Raw genomic sequence first — 20339 nt, forward strand, 5'->3', positions numbered from 1 at the left:
AAGGCGGCATCACTAACTGCATCATTAATATAAGTCAGACAGATCATAGTACAAAATGCTTTTATTCCTTAAAAGCAATTGTTTTAAGAAAGAGGAATCAGAACTGTACTTGTTGGTAATCACAACTGGCCATTTTTAGAATAGTACATTAGGAAAGAGCAATCTTTTTTTCTTTTGAGATGCTCCTTGCTGGATGATTCACATCTATTCTATAATGACATTAACAGCATACATGATGAACATGTTTAATGAGCAAGACTCAGATTATCAATGGACAAGAGCCTTGACTTCCTCTAAACATTTTTTCTTGGCTGCAGCAGATGACCAAAATAATTTGATTACATTTTTTTTCAGAGCTTAGAAAGGCTAACCCCAGTCATGCCAGAGCTCAACAAACCAGCATTAATAATCACCAAAAAAGGCACTTTAAAATACATTTGACAAGGAGTGACACTAATGCAATGAGGACTGGTCTAAGCCCTGCACTAAACTTTGCTATAGTTCATATATACAGTGCATTCTCTCTGTCTCCATGTGCATGTGGGTGTACATAAATATATATATGTGCATATACCAACATTCACATATATATAACTATCTATCTCCATAAGTCTCTGGGGAGAGAAAAAAACCATTTGCTTCCTTTAATAGTACATAAAAATTCTAGTCACTTTATTTTGAACAAAAGAATGAGAGGTTTGGCAAATTAATGCAAAGAAGTACCCTACTACACCTACTCACAAAAACAGCAATAAAATAAATACTCAAGAGTTTTTCCAGGTCATCAACTATTAAAATAGTAAAATATTTTTTAAAAGTTTATTCCATTGAAAGGAAAAGGATGGACATTTTTGGTACTGTAAATCTCACACACATTCATATTGCTTAGGTTGAAGAGAACATAATGAAGAGAGGAAATTTCTTGCACAAACTCCTTCTTTATAGTACCCAAGTTTCACTGATGGTGTGTTATTCCACTTAGCTTAACCTATAAACAAAATTTTGTATAAATATATTTCTTTTATCTCTAAATTCTCAAGAAATTTGCACAGAGTACTGAAAGTACTTAAAGGATTTTTGTGAAATAAACAGAATTGGCCATATACCAGACCACTGCTTACCCCAGGTTTAGGTATTTTGGCTCAAGGTTTTGACAGTCCAAACCTAGCTATGTCAGAGGTGGACAAAAGGCTTACTTGTCCTTCCTGGGAACAGGTGTATAAACACGTTCTTATTCTTAGGATATGAAAACACAATTAGTAATGGCATTTAAGGTTTACTTACTAACTGTATAATGTCTGAGAACAAAAATCAAAGCAATTTTTAAAAGGTTAAGAGTCAGATTCTGGGCATTTCCGTTTTTTAGCTGCTGGCTCTTCAGTCTTGTGAGATTCTAAAGTGCTGGTGCTAGATTTGAGACTGGGGTCTGCTTTAAGGTTGTCCATGGCAACAGTGAAGCCTGAGAGAAGGTACCCTCCACCTCCGCTCATCAGTAGTTTGGGATGACTTCGATCTGGCAAAACCTAATCAAGACAGAAAGACATTCATGTTTCTCTAAGCAGATAAGGCCATGCTAACAATACACATGCCAGAAATCAGAATTTAAATGACATAGATTCTCTTGAAGAGAGAACAATTTAATTAGACCTATGCCTAAGGAGGTCCTTCTTTCACATAATAATGCAGATAAAAGTACAGAAATTGATTTGAGTGATTTTCTTTGAAAAATATAAGTGAAATAATTTCTCTTAAACCTGAAGCAAGTTTCTGGAGGTAAAAGGGCAACTGGTTTGTGCAGTGCTCTGGGCCTGGCTTTCTCCCTCTTGGCTCCAGAAAGCCTTATGGTCAACAGCAGAGCTGGGTCCTTGGAGAAGTAGCTATAGACATATAGCCAGAGCCTTCCTTCGCCAACACCCTGTTAACTCTTGTCAAAAATTCTTTTCTCCTGTTTCTAGAACTAAATAAGATCATTACTATGACGTGCAGGGTTTTCCAGGTCTGCAGAGTATCCTGGATTAACGAAGATGTCCAGGAAGCGAAGCAGAGCCTATGACAGTCGTGGAGGTGTCCCCCCTCCCTCACCCCAGGTCTCTAAGAGGGAACTGGCTGTGAGGTGAAGCAACAGAAAGCTTCTAGCTGCTGCTCCTTTAAGATGTGTGCATTTGAGAGTCACACATATGGAGGCTATGGGTTATTCCAAGTTGATAGTTGAGCACGGGTACTACAACTGTCCAATACTGCACTCCTCTAGCGGGCAATCTCTGCTCTGGGGTTCCTCATCATCCTGAGACTTTCTCAGAGCAGCATGCAAGCCCTTCCTCCCCCTTTGTCCTCCAACTCTGTTATAGGCATCAGACCTGCATGATGGTCTAGCAATGCTCCCTGCCTAATCCTGCTCCCTCTCTCTTTATCTTTCAAAGGTGTTTCTCCAATAAATCTCTTACACTTCTACCTTTCAGAGAACCTGAACTTATAGACTGCACCAGGAAATCCTGAACACTTGCTGCAAAGACATCCCAGCAAAGAGGAAAGGGTCACCTTCTTGTTAGCTGAGGAATTTTGCTATTATCAGTTATTCACTGTACAGTGCCCTTAAAACCTTGGGGAAACATAAGCACAGCTGTCTGCATTTTAAGTGTCTCTGGACTTCAGTTACTGACTATGACATGATAAAAGAAAAAAGGGTCAGGAAAGATCAGAGCACTTTGAGTTACAGACATAAGACTCTTTCATCTCTGTAGACAGAAACAGGGAGATCCCCAGTTTTCGGCACTACTGTGCAGAGCTGGCAACCCAGAAGAGTAGCTCCCAGGGACTGGCTGTAAGAACATGTACATACCTGGTAATTTCTGAGCCAAGTTTCAGACAGCCTGAGGTTGATGACCCCTCCTCTTTCCCGAAGTTTTGTGTAGCACTCCAACAGAGGCTATTAAGGCATAAACAGAGTTCTATTAATAACTATTTTGAGGGCTACAATGTTTAGATGTAAGAATTCCAGTCCATTCCATTTCAGTATTACCTCTTTATACTGACAGTAGACCACAAATGGCCTTGAAGGAGCCACAAAGTCCAGCAAAGACAGCAGCAGTGGAGTGGGATGGAAACGACTAGCTACAATTAACCTGCAAGAAAACGTGAGACAAATTATTTCTCTATGTTCCAAGGTAGAGCACAGGTTTTAAAATGCATCTAAAATATTCAGATATTTATTTGCATGACTCACACAAGGAAGAGTTTTAAATATAATATTCTATAGATCCCAAACAGTAAAATCATGAACTATTACTTTCTAAGAAACACAAATTGGATTATAAACTCTCATGGTGCTTGGCAACTCAAAGTGGAATTTAATGACATTCTTGATTAAAAAAAAAAGAAATCTGGAAACAAATCCAACAAAGAAATCTGGAAACAAATCCAACATTGTAATACTGGCTTTGTAGATACCCAAATCTACCTCTCCCATCAGGCTTTCCTTAGCCCTTGCCTTTAGCCAGTATCACATCAACTGGAATGCCCCACCAACCTGCAGCTAGTGGGACTACAAAGCCCCATCTGATCATGTGTTATCAATGGAGAAATTTCTTTTAAAACTCTGAAATCAGCATAATCAATTTCCCACCCCTGCCAGATGCAGTCTCCTTTCTTTACAAATCCAAGACAGAATCATCATGCTTGTTCCCACTACAACCAAAGCAGATAAGCAGAGAGTGCTAATCTGCCTGAAGCAGAGCCCTTGAACACCAAGACATCGCCTGTGATCTTTCATCAACGCACCCATCTGCATTTCTTTCACTCAGCAGAGCAGCAGCCTCTAAATGTCTTTTCTTCTGCTCTTCTTGCCTCCTCTGCTTTTCCTGAATCTTCAAGAAGAAAAACAAGAAACCAACATACTGAGTCAGGTTTTTGGAAATACTGGTCTATCCAAACATTTTAACAATAATTATCAACTTGAACTAAAGCAAGAGAGGGAGATCACTTATAGGGAAGTTGAAAATACATAAGAGCCCTGCTGTTATAAAACCACCATGGAGCTACCTATATAATGCTTCTGTATCCTAAAGTTCCATCCCAAAGATGAAATCACACATGGATATACTCACATACACTCTTTCTCTGTTTTGATATTTATTATCTTGGGAGCTGATGCTCTTAAAGTCAAATCAAATCTCAAGGCTTACAAGAAGTTAACTGAAGCCTTGGGGAAAGCATTATGAGGGTAGGGGGAACTCTTAACATTCTTACATAATCCTTTTTACTTCCACTGTCTTTAGGCTCCTTATAGTCTGGATCTTGAGAGACAATTTCCATTCTTTCTTGTTCTTCTGGGTGATTGCTCTCTGGGGCCTCTGCTACGCTATCTTCATTCTCTTGTTCAGAAGTCTGTTTTTCCTCCAGCGTGCCGTTACTTTCTTCAACTGAAGCATTGTCTTTCGGCTCTGAAGACAACATCTCAGCAGAAAATGTTCCATTTAAGAGACTGTCCACTTTGTTGAGGGGGAATTCATAAAGACCACTGAGGAAAGATTTTGGAAAACCAAAACATGCTGTTGCTGCCCGAACAGGTCCACCTCCAGGGTACAGCTGAATAATGGAGCCAAAACCTGAAAAGATAAAAGAAACAGACATCTGCTTAATGGAGGAGACTTGACTATGCAACCCTCAGGGTATGTCATGTTATGGAGAGTGAAAGTTTCTCTGCTTTATGCTGTTCAGAGGTTGAAGATGATGCAGCTCCTCAGGGAGGTTCATCTGGACTCTATGTATCTTCCCAATGGAGGTAACACAATTCCTAATAGGTACACAGGAAGTCTTAAAGAAGCATACCCCCATTGACACTACAGTAAAACCCTGTGAGCCTACAAATTTGTATGTCACATGATTGGTGACTGGCTCTCAGCTTCCCTCTGGGCCAATCTTTAAACAGGCAGTTAAAAGTTCTTATCTTCAACAGGGTCAGAGAAAGGATAGGCAATTCAGGCTGTGTTCTTTTCTTCTAGGATAGAATACATACCTAGTATTCTTCCCACCCTATCCCCTCCCCTCAATTCAGGGCAATAAAATGAGCACCAGCTACCCAAGAGTTTACTGAAGTCACTGTCCTGAAGTCCTAGCCAGTCACAGGCTTCAGAACCACCCGCACTGACATGGAAGCTGGAAAGGACACTGCCACTGGGGATGCCAACACAGCTCAGGCTGGGAGATGAGGACTGTGGAGGAAGCTCCCAGAGAATGGAGCTGTGCAGGCACACCCAAGTCATTTCATTAACTTCCAGTAACTCAACCTCACTTTCCATGAGTTTGAATTTTTTTAGACCCCTCTACTCAAATCATGGTAGGGTTTTAATGAACATGAAAACATTAAATTTTACCTCCCATTCGTTCCATCATTGCACCCAGCACCAAGCCGGCACACGTCTCCATCACAATCATTTTATTGCCAGCACGGATATTTCCCAATGTCAACATCTGGGCAAGTGTATCATATCTCATGTGGCTAAGGAAAAAAGAATAATGTATTCATTTTTCGCTAAGCAAAGTGTTCTATTTTAACCATCATTTTTCAAGTTTTGTTTGTTTCATAAAAATGATGTTGATAAGATTATTGATTGCTTTGGAGGCAATAGTAAAAAAGGACTTACAATTTATGAAGTAGGAGGATACTTTATGCGGATGAGCAAGATTTTCATTTTATTTAAAATCATGACTTTCTTAAAGATATATTTTCCCCCAATTATACTTTTGAAAGGAAACAAAGCGTACTTAATTTTTCCAGGTTCTCTTGCATAATACATAACTGAAAGAATACGGGTGGACGGCTTCACAACAGTAATCATGGCTTCATATCTAGGGGAAGAAAAACAGAACATCAGTTTTAAAAAGCTAGTTTAAAAATATTTTATTTAAATAATACATTTTATAAATCTATAAAAATATTTTGTATTTCCATCCTTTTAAAAGCATAATTACTTACTTCTTTTTCTTCTTTTTTATATATTTATCTTGAGCAAATTCTGTCTTGTCTCGAAATGTTGTACTATTTTCAATTAACTGCTGAACTATTTCCTATAAGAAAAGGAGCAAGCAGATTTCCTGAAACTTTATTTTCACAGCACAGATAACATCAAAGGTTTCTTACCACAGAATGTATCCAAAAGTCTGATTCTCCAGGCCCTTTTCCACAGAAGTCCAAATGGATGAACTTAGTATTTTTATACTCTATCCAGAATTTGTATTAAAATATTAGTACCTTATAATTCCATTTAAATCAAAGTAAAAGAACAGACATATACAATTTAGGGAGGAAAGAGGTAAAGTACACTGTCAGTCCTGAAGACACTGGCTGAAAACATTATTGAAAATGAACAAAGTCAAGCTCTAAGGTGCAGTAAGTTATCAAATTTCCTTTTGCTAACAATATTAGTAATGTCATTCACTTGCATTCCTGCCTATAAGAAACAAAATCTTTGATATACTGAATTGCATAAACACTTCAAGCTATTTTTAATAGAAATGTACTGTATTTTTACATCTTACCTTAGGAAAAGTCTGCTTTAAAAAGCAAGCAATTTCCTAAATAACAAATGAAAACAAAACAAAAAATCCTTTGAATTTTACCTCGCCTTTAATGCCTTTATCCTTTAAAGCTTTTATGTCATCTTGAGTAAGTTTCTGAGATTTTCCATCATCAATTATATTTCGATTATCAGTGCCCGCTTCTTTGGTTTCTAAGGAAGAAAATTGCTCTATGACATATATGATCTGAAATTATTTAAAAATCTTTCTTCTTCTAAGTTTATATCTATATCCAGCCCATCAGCCACTTAAATTTGGCCTTTCAGTTCTACTTCTTGTTGTTGTTCAGTTGCTAAGTCATGTCAGACTCTTTGTGACCCCATGGACTGTACTCACCAGGTTCCTCTGTCCTCTACTATCTCCCAGAGTTTGCTCAAATTCATGTCCATTAAGTCAGTGATGCTATCTAACCATCTCACCCTGTGCTGCCCTCTTCTTCTTTAGCCTTCAATCTTTCTCAGCCTCAGGGTCTTTTCCAATGAATTCCACTGCCCCATCCCAATCTGCTATCCTTTCTTGTCACAACTAGCCCAAGCCTTTCACTCATATTCTTGCTTCCACTCTTGCCCCCTAACAGTCCACCTGGACAGCAGAGTTCTTTTTAAAATGCAAACTGGCTCATCTATTCCAACACACAAAACCACACAGTGACTTCCTGTAGCAATTTAAAGGTGACCCGCAAGGTTATACATGATTTGGTACCTGGCTACCTTTTCAGGTCTCATTTCTCAAGCCCTGTACTCAGTCACTCCACTTCCTCGTGTTCCTCAGACCCAGCAGCGTGGTCACCATGCCGGAATTTGGCATTTGCTGCTCCTTCCACCTGGAATGCTCTTGCAATGTTTCCAAGTGGGTGGATCCTCCTTATATTCCTCAGAGCTGGGCTCACCATCTTAGCCAAGTCTTACCTCATTCAATCAGCCTTCTGTACATCTCCCTGCTCCATCATCTGCGTAGCACACATCACCACCTGAAATTATGCTGTTTGCCTGTCTATTTTTTTTGGCATTTCCCACTGCTAAGTGGGCATCCCTGGTGGCTCAGATGGTAAGGAATCTGCCCTCAATGTGGGAGACCCAGGTTCAATCCCTGGGTTGGGAAGGTCCTCTGGAGGAAGAAATGGCAACCCACTATAGTATTCTTACCTGGAGAATTCCACAGTCCACAGGGTTGCAAAGAGTCAGACACGACTGAGTGACTGACACTTTCACTGCTAAATAAATTTTATGGGATGGTCTATCTAACAAACTGCTGTAACTGCAGTGCTTAATCATGCCTGGAATGTATTTGATGGTTAATAAAAATATGAATATTTATAAGTTATATTTAACAAATATTTAATAAAGTGGTTTGAACCAGAATTTCAATAGTATTTTAATTATACAATTTTAATAATAATTTTATTAACAAAATATTTTAAGTATACTTATTTTAATAAAAATTTAAGCATTCAATTTAATACTACTACTAAACCCATGGGGCTGTTACTTTAACAGGCAAGGCATTGTTAAGAACTTTCTATATGTCATATGATTGAATACTCACTATAGCTTGGTCATTAAGCATGTGTTATGGTCCTATTTTACAGATAAAACTTAAGAGAAACCAAATAACTAGCTCAAGGTTACAAGGTAAGTGATGAAGCTGGAACTTAAACCTAGTCAGTTGAATTAAAAACCTGACATCTTATCCTCTTCCCTATATGCTAACTACCTCAAAAGACACCAACAGGGCTCTACACCTGCTCTTACACTGAAGTTGGAAGGATTCATAGGATTAAATATCTGGCCCAAGGTTAGAGGGCTGGTTAATGATGGGCTGGAGTCAGAACCCAGGATATCTCAAAGCCAAAAGCAGACCCTAATTCATTCTACTGAGCTACAGTTCTCAGATTGTGAGTTCAGATTCTTTTGGGAAAAGCCTGGGCTAGCATTTCAGAATTAATTCAGGTTGACAGGTTTCTGACTGGACAGCTCAAGAGCATCTGTTTCACTCATCCTAAGTAGTATAGTGCACCTGAAGTAGGCTCTTCTTTCTTCTTCTTAGGCTGAAGACTTCCTCCATTGGTCACTTCAAATGTGGTTCCATAACTATGGCCAATGACGTTATCCAGATAGAACCACTGTTTTTCAAAAGTTACTTTCCTGGGGGGAAAAATGCAATCAATAAGCTGAATCTCATCTGCACTTAATTTAGGAAAGATATATTTGACCTAGTTTACTTCATAATCACTCTCCCTAAAGGATAATCGGCAGCATTATCTTTGACCATGAACTGACAAATGAACGAAAGAGAACTGGGCTACGGGCAGACAGATAAAATTAACAAACAAGGCACAAAAACAAAGAATTTGGAATGAGAAACAGGGACAAAAGACATTATTTTTCTGAGGCACTGGTCTGGCTCCAATTTGCACTGTTTGACAGGATGTCCAAATTTGCATATTTCAGATTTCCTGAGTAGCATAAAGTGTTGCCAAGATTGCCGTGCCACTACCACACATTCTGTGACACCTCTTGAACACAAGAAAACGTCAAAACTGAACAATCATGGAGATGACACGGATTTAACAAATTCTCTGGCCTAAATGGCCATTTTCTTTAAAAATTATCCAGTAAAACGAAATGATATTTGCCTGTAAACATTACTGACAATTTATACACTTGTAAGGGATGCCTAACACTGACAATGCTCTACTGAGGCCCAGGCAATTTTAGCTTTTCCCACTACCCAGATTTTGCTTCCCAGGTGGCAGTAGTGGTAAACCCACCCTGCCAATGCAGGAGACTTAAGAGACACTGGTTTGATCCCTAGGTGGGGAAGATCCCCTGGAGAAGGAAATGGCACCCTACTCCAGTATTCCTGCCTGGAGAATCCCATCGACAGAGGAGCCCGGCAGGCTACAGTCCATAGGGTTGCAAAGAGTCGGACATGACTGAAGCCCAGCACAATTTAAAAAGGAAATCCCTCAAAAGCCAAAAAAAATTTCCTTTCAAAAGAAGAGAAATAACACCTGCTGAGTATTGATCAGAGGTTAGGTAGTATGTGCCAGATGGTTCACACTTTTGGATTTAATTCTCAATTCAGTCACCCTGGACATAGCTCTTTCCAGATGGGCAATCTTGAAGCTCAGGAAAAGTGTCTTGCCCAAGATGCAGTTACATAGGAGCTGGGATTTAAATCCAAGTCTGCCTGAACCCAAAGCCTGGTTCTTTCCACTACATGACACAGTCTACCCAACAAAGAACAAATGGATCTCAGGAAGTCTGTTTAGCTTCAGGACCCGGCCCACTGAAGTCTGAAAGACGTGTACTGACTAGTTTTTGTGCCCCATCCCACACCTTCTCTCTCTGTGTGCCCTGAGAGGCTGACTACGACAGAATCAGACGGCATCACATCACCCTGGCCAAAGGCTTCATCACTCTAGACCCCTGGAAGCATCACAAGTCTCTACTGGTGCTCTAAAACTTTCCATAACTCTCTATGTGTACGTGTCACATTTTCATTAAGTCTCCTCACTAGAATCATCTCAGTGAATTTCTCCAAGATCCTAAGTATTCAGACAAGGCCAATTCATGTTCTTTGCTGGGTCCTCAGTGACTGACACATAACAGACACTCAAAATATTTGTGGACATGAATCCCCTCAGAGAAGCTGAAACTCAGCTTCAGACTAGATTGTGCACCATCCCCTCCCTCATCCTTTGAGTAGTCCAGTGCTAGTGAAACACTGGGTCTGAGCTGGGCTGGGTTTACCCTCTGGCAGCCGATCTGATATGCAAAGAAGGGTACATCACTCAAACTGACTGGCCTGACAGGAGGTTGCTGTCAGGAAAGCGGGACCTAGTCAGAAGGACACGGGCAAGAGTGAGATGTGCAGAGTCTGCTCACAGAGCCAGGATTGCTTCTGCCCAACCAGATGAGTGCAGCCCTGTGGAAAGAGTGAAGGGAGAGACTGCCCTGGTATGCAGTTGAACTCAGAATCATTTTTCTAAATAAAATGGAAACTAATGCTATGCTTCTGCCAAGAAAACTGATAAAAAGTGTTTCAAAATGTGTCTTAAGAATACTTCTTAGAAATAAAGATGTTGCTGTCTCCTTGGGAATGAAAAGCCTAGTCTAAAAGAGTATGTTTTTAAGACCCACATTCAAACAACCATATCTGGTGATAAAGCAACTTAAAAGAACAATACAAGAAAGAAAAACCAAAAGTTCACCTGTATAGTCATTATACAGCTGTGTAACTGTGGAATCATTCATCGAACTTATAACCTAAGGACTTTGCTGTACTGCTATACTTAAATTTAGAAGTTTAACTAGTATAAGCATTTTACAAAAATTATGTACTTGGAAGCAAGCACACATTTCTAATCAGAAATTCTGGGAGGGGAAAAGGTATTGGTTTCAAGAACACAAAATAGTGATGAGGGGGTTCTGGGAGGCAAGGATGAGATTAGAGGGTGAAGGGTGGGTTCTGTGAGAAGGCAAGGGAGAAGAACCCAACACTTGAGGAAAGAACCCCAGGACGTGGGAAATGGGGCGGAGGGGCGGGGCGGCTTGCTGAAAGGGGGCGGGGAACCCGAGCGAGGGCCTAGAATGGGGAAAGGACTCTGGAAAGATTGAGTAAGATACTTAAGATAGAGGACCAGGAATAAGGTCACGGCTCTGCTGGAAGACAGGAGGCGTGAGGGTGATGCCGAGGGCCAAGGATGGGATCCTGGGGGCTAAGTCCTCAGTGAAAAGATCCAAGAGGAGATAACGAGGGAGAAGATTGAGAAGCCAGAGAACCAAGAATGGGACCCCGGTGAGAGAGTATGTCTAGAAGGTGGGGCCGGAGAACTCCTAAGGCCAGAGACCTGACTTACTTTCTCCGCTGGACTTGCACTGCTTTAAACACATCTTCCCGTTTCAGCACCACGAAGTCGCCGTCGCGGATGCAGTGATTCCCGGGATACTGTGGCTGTGGGCCTGGTTGCTCCTCAGAGCTCTCCATGATGCTCAGCGGGTCTCAGAGCTCCGCAGCGTCCCTCCAGTTCCTCGCGCTCCGCCCCTGGCGCTAGGCCGTTGCCGCCGGCAGGCTCACCTCCAAAAACCTAAAGGGACGCAAAGCCCTCGGACCGGCAACGCCCCCACGTGCTGCGTGCCGCTTCCGCTTTCCGGTCAGAACCTCCGGAGGGCTTCCGGGAGCCTCGCGGCTTCCGTCTGGCTAATCTCCTTGATTGGCTGTCCTCCATCCCGCCTCTCACATCTCTGCGCGGCTTCAGGTGGAAGTTGCGTCACAGAAGCGCCAGAAAAGAACTAGGAAAACTAGAGTGTGGTTTGCCTCCCTGTTGTGGCTGCCTGCTCTAGATGTTTTCCGGCTAACCTATGCGGCCTAGGTAGAGAAGTTGAGGTCCCCGAGCCGCTCCAACAGACAAGCCTCGGTCTTGCGCCGGAACGTCAGGAGAGCTAAGGGTGAAAAGTCTGCGAGGCTTGGGTAGAGTCGCCTGAGGAGCTCGGACCGCGGAGTCTCTTCTCACCCCGCCTTGCCTTCCCCCTAGAGGAGGGGAGAGTCAGCCGAGCAGTGAACTGTTTTGGGACCTCTGTCTTTGCAAGTAAGAGCTTAGTCTTGAGGAGACGTAAATGAAGTGGCGTATATAACCAAGCATAGCAGTCCGACGGTGGGTTTTACTCATTCTCCAGTCCTACCTCTTGGATTTGTGTTGGAATTTTTACTAGTTATTCTCACCATATTACCTCATTTGTAAAAGACGCTGCAGGTAGCGTTTGGAAGCAGCGCTTCAGCTTAAAAATGGCAGAGACGAAGTTTCAGCCCAGTACTGTCACCAAATTTGATCTCAATCAGTTCTCTTATTTCCTCTGGTCTTCAGTTTCTTAACATATGACGTGGTCTGTATATTATCAATGCCCTATTAGTTCCTTAACATCATGAATTTATTAACTTATTTATTAATTAAACGCTTCAAATAAAGATGCTGATAGGCTGTCTTGGGATGCAGTCTGCTGCTGCTGCCAAGTCGCTTCAGGCATGTCCGACTCTGTGCGACCCCATAGACGGGCAGCCCACCAGGCTCCCCCGTCCCTGGGACTCTCCAGACAACAACACTGGAGTGGGTTGCCATTTCTTTCTTCAATGCATGACAGTGAAAAGTGAAAATGAAGTCGTTCAGTCGTGTCGGACTCTTCGAGACCACATGGACTGCAGCCCACCAGGCTCCTCCGCCCATGGGATTTTCCAGGCAAGAGCACTGGAGTGGGGTGCCATTGCCTTCTCCGGCCCTACAGTCTATGTTACAATAAATTCTTATTTTTATTCTTAGGATAGGAACTTTTAAAAATTGAAGTGTAGTTGATTTTAATGTTATGTTAGATTCACGTGTACAATATAATGTTTAAATTTTTATAGATCAGACTTCACTTAAAGTTATACTTCAGGGAATACCTTGGGCTAAGTGCTTCCACCGCAGCACCGGTGCCCTGGCTTCTCAATGAAGTGACTTCTCTTGTTACAAAGCACAGGCTCTAGGGCTCCTGCACCTCAGTATTTGCCTGGCTGGAGCTCAGTAATTTGTGGCACATGGGCTTAGTTGCCCCAAAGGCATGTGGAGGCAAATTCCTAACCACTGAATCACCAGGGAAGACTTTGTTTTATTTTTTAGACTCCACTTATAAGTGAAAATATACAGTACCTGTCTCTGACTTCACTAAGCATAAAACTGTCCAGGTCTATCTATTTTGTTGCACATGGCAGAGTTTAATTGTTTTTCATAGTTGAGTAATGTTTCATTGTGTGTGTACATACCACATCTTTATCCATTCAGTTTAGGTTGTTCCATATCTTAGCTGTTGTAAATAATGTGTCTGTGAATGTTGGGGTGTATTTACCTTTTTAAATTAGTGTTTTTGTTTTCTTCCTGTACTCTGGAGTGAAATTGTTGAATCATATGGTAGTTCTATTTTTAATTTCTTGAGGAAGCTCCACACTATTTTCCATAGTTGCTACCACCAATTTACATGCCTACCAACAGTGTACTAAGATCCCCTTTTCTTCACATCCTGCCCAACATAAATTTGCTGTGTTTTTGACAATAGCCATTCTGACAGGTGTTAAGTGATAGCTCATTGTAGTTTTTGATTTGTGGTGTGGCAAAGCTGTGACAAACCTAGATGGCATATTATAAAGCAGAGACATTACTTTGCTGAAAAAGGTCCGTAGTCAAAGCTATGATTTTTTTCCAGTGGATGGATGTGAGAGTTGGACCATAAAGAAGGCTTAGCAGTCGAAGAGTTGATGCTTTTGAACTGTGGTGATGGAGAAGACTCTTGAAAGTCCCTTGAACAGCAGGGAGATCAAATCAGTTAATCCTAAAGGAAACCAGTCCTGAATATTCATTGGAAGGACTGATGCTAAAGCTGAAGCTCTAATACTTTGGCTACCTGATGCGAAGAACTGAATCACTGAAAAAGACCCTGATGCTGGGAAAGATTGAGATGGTTGGATGGCATCACCAACTCAATGAGCATGAATTTGAGCAAGCTCCGGGAGTTGGTGAAGGATGGGGAAGCCTGGTGTGCTACAGTTCATGGGGTCGCAAAGAGTCGGACACACTGAGTGACTGAACAACAACAAATGACCAAAATAAAAATTAATTAAAGAATATCCATGTGTCTCTTATAAAAGTAGATAGAACACTGCTGGACTGACTGTAAGGAGCTATGATGATGTATTCCTAAAGTCACAGTTCAAGATAATGTTCAGCCAGTGCTGTCCTGTAATAAGTCTCACAACACTACAAAGTTATCTTACAGTTAATTACCTCTTATTTTCACTTCTACTGTAGGAATTCCTTGAAAACAAGTATGGTAATCCCATGATAAAAATAAAAGGTTTAAGCATTCAGTATACTTGTTTAAACATCTGTGGTATACCTCAAAAAAGGTGAGGATTAGAAGAGTAACTGCAGAGTGTTTTGGAGTTTGTACCATTCTGTGCAACATCGCAAGCCTGTTTGCTGGTCTCAAACTAGAATATATATTAATTTTTGCTTATTTACTGTGTTAATACATTTTTAGGAGCACAGTTTCCCCTACAGTTTTGATGAGGACTTTCCTATTCTCTATCTTTTAAAAGACATGAATGGAAAGTACAGAGGCAGAGGATTTAGACAAGGAAGATTTCAAAGCTGGAAAAGTGGAAGAGGTGGTGGGGGCTTCTCAGGAAAATGGAGAGGAAGAGAGCACAGACCTGACCTGAATAAAGCCACAGGAAAACATCCTGGTAAGAGAGGCCAACAGTTCAATTTTTTTTTCTCCTCCATGAAGGAATCTGTTCATGCCTGTTGTGAAAAGCAGTTTAATTCAAATTTGTCTTTTATTTGATGTTACCCTTAAAGGTAACATTTGGAAGTTAATATACAAAATTACTGAAACCTGTAATTTAGGTATTTGTTAATAACATGTCAGTGTCTTATTAAAAGGGGAAGCAAATTAGAAAAAAATGTTTCTGTTAACCCAGTATTCTGTTTTTGTGGATTTTTTTTGCTTTTTCAGAACAAACCCCACAGTCTTTGCAACTGCAGTCAACATTGGATCAGTTCATACCATATAAAGGGTGGAAGCTTTATTTCTCTGAAGGTAGAGTTTAAAGTGCTGAAGTACTATAAGTCTTATTTTCTCAACTTTCTTTAGATGCTACATCTCAGATTACTATAATTTATTCTGCTTACATATATATGTGTGTGTATGTGTGTGTATATATATATATTTATATATACACTTAATCTTGATTTACCCAAACAAATTGTTTCAGGAGCATTATTTTTCATTTTTGTATCAGAAAAACAAACCCACACTAGTTATTTCAAGAAGAGGATTTAATGCAGGGAATTGGGTATACAGAGAGAGGATTAAAAGAACAAAAAGGGAACATTAAGGTAAACTCCTGGATAGTATTAACTCTGGAAAACAGCAACCAACCTTTTGACTGAGGAAACAAAAGATAAATAATGCTGGGGTTGGACTTCCTGGTTGGCTTAGTGGTAAAGAATCCACCTGCTGATGGATGAGATGTGGGTTTGATCCCTGAGTGGGGAAGATCCCCTGGAGAAGGAAATGGCAACCCACTCCAGTATTCTTGACAGGATAATCCCACGGACAGAGGAATATTATGGGCTGCAGTCCACGGGGTTGCAAAAAGTTGGACGCAACTGAGCATGCGTGCATACTGAGGTTCCAGAACCTAAGAATTCAAAGGAGGAGCCACAGCATAGCTGTGGTTTCAGCCTTAGAGGGACACCCTACAAAGCTGTATTTGGACCTCTGCGAAATATCTTTCAGAGCTGTGCTCAGACTCTGAGGTGAATTAAGCTGGTTGCTGCTGGTAATTCTAGCAGGAAGAATTGCTTGGAGTTGGGGGCTAGAACTGTAGCTATCCTCTACATCTGGAGAAACGCTGAAAAGAATTGGAAACAATAAATTCCTTTCATCCTATCCTTCCTCCTGCCAATATCTAAAGTTGCCTTTAATTGGCAGAACTTTACAGAAATCTGGGAAATGTATTGTGCAGATCTTGATAATAGAATCACAGCAGAAAATAGAAAGATAGGCTTGGAACCAAGAGACAACAACCAACAAAGTCAACCTACCTACCCTGATCTCAGGAAGGGATTTGACAAGTGGCTATTTGGACTAGTAGGATTTTCTTTGCAAAGAAATAAGAGTTTAGTCTGTGTGCTAAACTTTGGTTCTATCAGCTAAACTATTTGTACTAGTAGGTCTTACTAGGTGTCACATTTCATTGTAAAGATTTTCAGATATTGGTGGTTTTAGAGCTACTTCCTGTCTGCATTTCAGATTATGCAGACCTGAACTTGTTTTAGAATCTTAAGTTTACATTTTATACCAGTTCTAACCTAAATGTAATCAGAATGCACAGTGATTATAAGCCATCTACCATGTATATAAATAGTATTTCTTCTGTTTCATGAAAAATATGCTTGTACATTTGTGATTACTATTAGTCTGATGTCATATTTGTTGGATTAGTTTACAGTGACAGCATTCCTTTTATTGAGAAGATTGAAGCATTTGAAAGTTTTTTCACTGAGCGTATTGAGTTATATGATAAGGTAAGGTTCTTGTACAACAGAGCTACTAGTCCACCTTTATGTGTCATCTTATTGAGCAGTGTATTTGAGGTGCTAGTAATATAGACAGTGGACTGCCTTGGCCCAGCTACCAGCTTCCTACTTATCAGCAGTGTGGACATTGGTGAATTACTTACTTCCTTTGTGCCTTAGTTTTCTCATCTATTATTAGAGTATAATAGTATTAATACCTACCTCAAAGGGTTGTTAAGTGGCATAAGTAAGTTAATATATTTTAAATACTAAAACTGTGCTTGGCACAAAACAGAATACTTATTATCACCATATTAACATCATATGCTTTCTCATAGTGTGTGATTGAATGCTCATGATAATTCACTTTGAAAAAGCAATCATTATTTTCATATCTTAATATTTTATAGGATGAAATAGAAAGAAAGGGAAGTATTTTGGTGGATTTTAAAGAACTGACAAATGATGATGAAATAACTAAACTGATACCAAATATAGCAAATGAATTAAGGGATACACCTGAAAAAATCCTGGCTTGCATGGGTCTGGCAATACATCAGGTAAATGTTTATTTTGTGACTTTTGTTAAACTTTCAAAGGAAGATTTCACAGTAACAGTACCTTCTCATATACTATTAATTTTTACCAACAGACTTTTGCTAGAACTGAAAGGTTGCAGTCTGGTTAGAGGCAGACTTCATATGTGTGGGGGTGCTTTATAATGGGTCTTAAAGTGTTATTGAGGACTGGGCGTAGAGCAGAGGAGGTCAGGGTATCTGAATGAGGGTTCATTACGAAGGTTCATCACAAAATGTGTACACTGATAGTGACCTAAGACTGGGAACCTTGACTGTCTCAGACTCCTCTTGTTCATTAGTTCATATCTAAATTACCACATCCTTTCACCTTTATTTCTAAAGTGTCTCTTAAATCCACCTCTTTTCCATCTTTACAGTCTCTTTCATCTTTCCTTAACGGTTGCCATACATGGTAAAACATGGTTTGTCCTTGGAAACCATGGTGACTGTTTCCTGCCAAATGACACCCAAACCTTTTATGTGGCATTGAAAGCCTTCCATAACGTAGTTCAACTTCTCTTCCCACTCTCCATTTACTACCATCCAGCTAAACTGAGCTCCCCCTAGGATTCTCTGAGTCCTTCACTTCTTACACGTGCTGTCCATTTGGCATAGAATGCCCCTTGCCTCACATATCCAAATGTCTTGGGTCTAACTTAGTTGTGACTCTGTGAAACCTTTTCATGACTCCTTTTCAAAACTCATATAGTTTTTTGGTCTGTATACCTTTATGGTAACAATTACAGCTGCGTATTCACATCTCATTTTTTTCAGAGATGAGCCATTTTTTTTCAGAGATGAACCATTTTTTTCATGGCAGCATGCTGCTTTGTACACAAGTATGTGGTAAATTTTTATTTTACTTAATGTCAAATGCCAAGAAAGTAAGTATTGGTTATTTCAGAAGTCATCTTTATTTCTTTATCTTAACATTGAATTTGAAGAAGTAGAAAATATTTTTTCACCAGAATACATCTAGAATGTATAGCTTTGGGGGCTACTGTAAGGACTTTTAATAGTAGGTTGAGTTGAGACAGAAAGTAGCAGACTTTCTGTCAGTCCAGGGACAACAAAACCCCAGGTAAAACATAATCCACTATAAAATAATTGATCTTAATTAAATATCATAATTTTAAAGGGCAGTTAGAGTTCTGTTAATCTCTCTGAACTGTTTATATTCTAAACTTCATATTCTCTGTGAAAGAGTTCTGCTTCAAGAGGATATCTTGTTAAGTAACTCTTAAGTAAATGTCTATCTTGTTTAGGTATTAACTAAGGACCTCGAAAGGCATGCAGCTGAGTTACAAGCCCAAGAAGGATTGTCTCGAAATGGGGAAACAGTGGTTAATGTGCCACACATTCACGCAAGGTGAAGAATTTGCTGGTATTAAAGTATTATAACAATCAGGCACTGAAGCCTATTTAAGAATGAGAACCTCATTTTATAAAGTCAAAGAAATTAGTAAAAAGGATATATGACTTTATTGCTAACTCAGTGTTTATCATACCCAAGTGAACATGCTGAATTTAAAGAGACCATGATAGAAATAAACCTTTTCTCCCCAAATAAGTTGATATGTGAGCCTGCAAATTTTTGTGTTAACTTTGGATAAGACTGTGCTGTTTACATTTAATAATCCCTATAATACACTAAGTGGTGTAATTAAATTTTGTTCAAGTTATTAGATTTCTATTAAACACAGAACAAATGGACTTTTTTCTTGAATTTATCTGTATTGTATTACCAGATTTTAAATTCACATTAGAAGAGGTGAATAAGGTGATCATCAGGTATTTTTGTTTTGTTTTTCCCCAGAATTTAAAAAAGACATTTGCTAATACTGCTTGAAAAAGAAATTAGAAACTCAAAAATTGCTGAATCTGAGACTTCCCCTTTGGCATTATGTTTTCCTTTTCCCATAGAGAACAGCCAGTGGGACAAGAGTAAAAGGGAAGATTTAACTTCTTTTATTTTTAAGAATGATTTAATACTTGTAAAATTCCTGATATATGGGGTGATATGGTTTGGTAATTTCATAATTGCTTCTAAAAGGAACTTGTGAAAATACAGACAACCTCAACTTTCTGCTCACTGTAAGTTCATAGTAAATACGTTCCTATTTTTGTTTTTAGGGTGTATAATTATGAGCCGCTGACACAGCTGAAGAATGTCCGAGCAAATTACTATGGAAAATACATTGCTCTGAGAGGAACAGTGGTTCGAGTCAGTAATACAAAGCCTCTTTGTACCAAGATGGCTTTTCTTTGCGCTGCATGTGGAGAAATTCAGAGTTTTTCTCTTCCAGATGGAAAATATAATCTTCCCACAAAGGTGATATCATGTTCTTTAACTACTTCATTATTTTTAAAAATATTATTTATTCATTTATTTGGCTGTATCAGTTAGCTGCAGCAGTTGCAGCATGCCAGATCTTTATTGCATCATGAATTGCATGGCAGTGCGTCATGAAGTGCAAGCTCCAGATCACGGCAGGCTCAGTAGTTGCAGAGCATGGGCTTATTAGTTGCCAAGCATGGGCTTATTAGTTGCCCTGCGGCACGTGGGAGCTTAGTTCCCTGACTAGGAATCAAACCCACATCCTGTGCATTGCAAGGCGAATTCTTAACCATTGACCACCAGGGGAGTCCCGACTACTTCCTTCTTTATCTTGATAAAGAAGACAAATCAGTTTATGGAAACCATTTCCCAGTGTTTCTAAATACGGAGCTTACTTTTGTTATTTTTGGTTTTTAAATTATAAAATACTTCAGGGTACAGAAAATAAAGAAATGGAACATCTCTACCTATCACTTTTTACATTTTGCCAGCACCAGCTATATCTTGAAAGATACATAAAGCGTTACTGGTGTAACTTTAGTCTGTTTTTCACCCCTTGCTTGTCCCGTTCCCACAGACAGTGACTATCTTGAAGTTAACATGTATTCTTTCTGTTCATTTTTTTATATTTTGACTTAATAGGTACATGTATTGTTTTCTTCCCTTTATTTTGCTGTTTGAAAGCGATGTGTTCTTTTTGTTAAACTATAGATTTTTAAAACTACAGAAA

General features: G+C 39.7%; 2 protein-coding genes across 2 annotated transcripts in view; one reads left to right on the forward strand and one right to left on the reverse strand.

Annotated features, from left to right (window-relative positions):
• Nucleotides 1–805: 805 nt before the first annotated feature.
• On the reverse strand, nt 806–11680 carry TRMT6 (tRNA methyltransferase 6 non-catalytic subunit). The gene is made up of 11 exons (XM_052651043.1): nt 11441–11680; nt 8593–8720; nt 6619–6728; nt 5975–6066; nt 5764–5847; nt 5373–5497; nt 4246–4604; nt 3778–3863; nt 3020–3122; nt 2840–2926; nt 806–1523 (listed from the first exon to the last, which is right to left on the reverse strand). The coding sequence occupies exons 1-11, from the start codon at nt 11566–11568 to the stop codon at nt 1332–1334; spliced, it is 1494 nt and encodes a 497-aa protein (XP_052507003.1). The 5' UTR covers nt 11569–11680; the 3' UTR covers nt 806–1331.
• Nucleotides 11681–14708: 3028 nt separating this feature from the next.
• MCM8 (minichromosome maintenance 8 homologous recombination repair factor) overlaps nt 14709–20339 on the forward strand; it is a 54815-nt gene continuing 49184 nt past the window's right edge. Inside the window, exons 1-6 of the mRNA XM_052651060.1 lie at nt 14709–14853; nt 15126–15209; nt 16620–16702; nt 17104–17253; nt 18537–18640; nt 19405–19603. Of these exons, the coding sequence (XP_052507020.1) occupies nt 14709–14853; nt 15126–15209; nt 16620–16702; nt 17104–17253; nt 18537–18640; nt 19405–19603 (765 nt within the window). The remainder of the gene's footprint in view (nt 14854–15125; nt 15210–16619; nt 16703–17103; nt 17254–18536; nt 18641–19404; nt 19604–20339) is intronic.

This window comes from Budorcas taxicolor, chromosome 13 (genome assembly GCF_023091745.1).
Source record: "Budorcas taxicolor isolate Tak-1 chromosome 13, Takin1.1, whole genome shotgun sequence".
NCBI classification, from domain to species: Eukaryota; Metazoa; Chordata; class Mammalia; order Artiodactyla; family Bovidae; genus Budorcas; species Budorcas taxicolor.

Coding starts and splice junctions, on each gene's coding strand:
- TRMT6 (XM_052651043.1), bottom strand. CDS start 11,568: ATGGAGAGCTCTGAGGAGCAACCAGGCCCACAGCCACAGTATCCCGGG. Junction 6,729..8,592: donor GAAAGAAGAGCCTACTTCAG/GTGCACTATACT, acceptor TTTCTTCCTTAG/AAACCAAAGAAGCGGGCACT. Junction 3,123..3,777: donor AGTGAAAGAAATGCAGATGG/GTGCGTTGATGA, acceptor GTTTTCTTGCAG/GTTAATTGTAGCTAGTCGTT.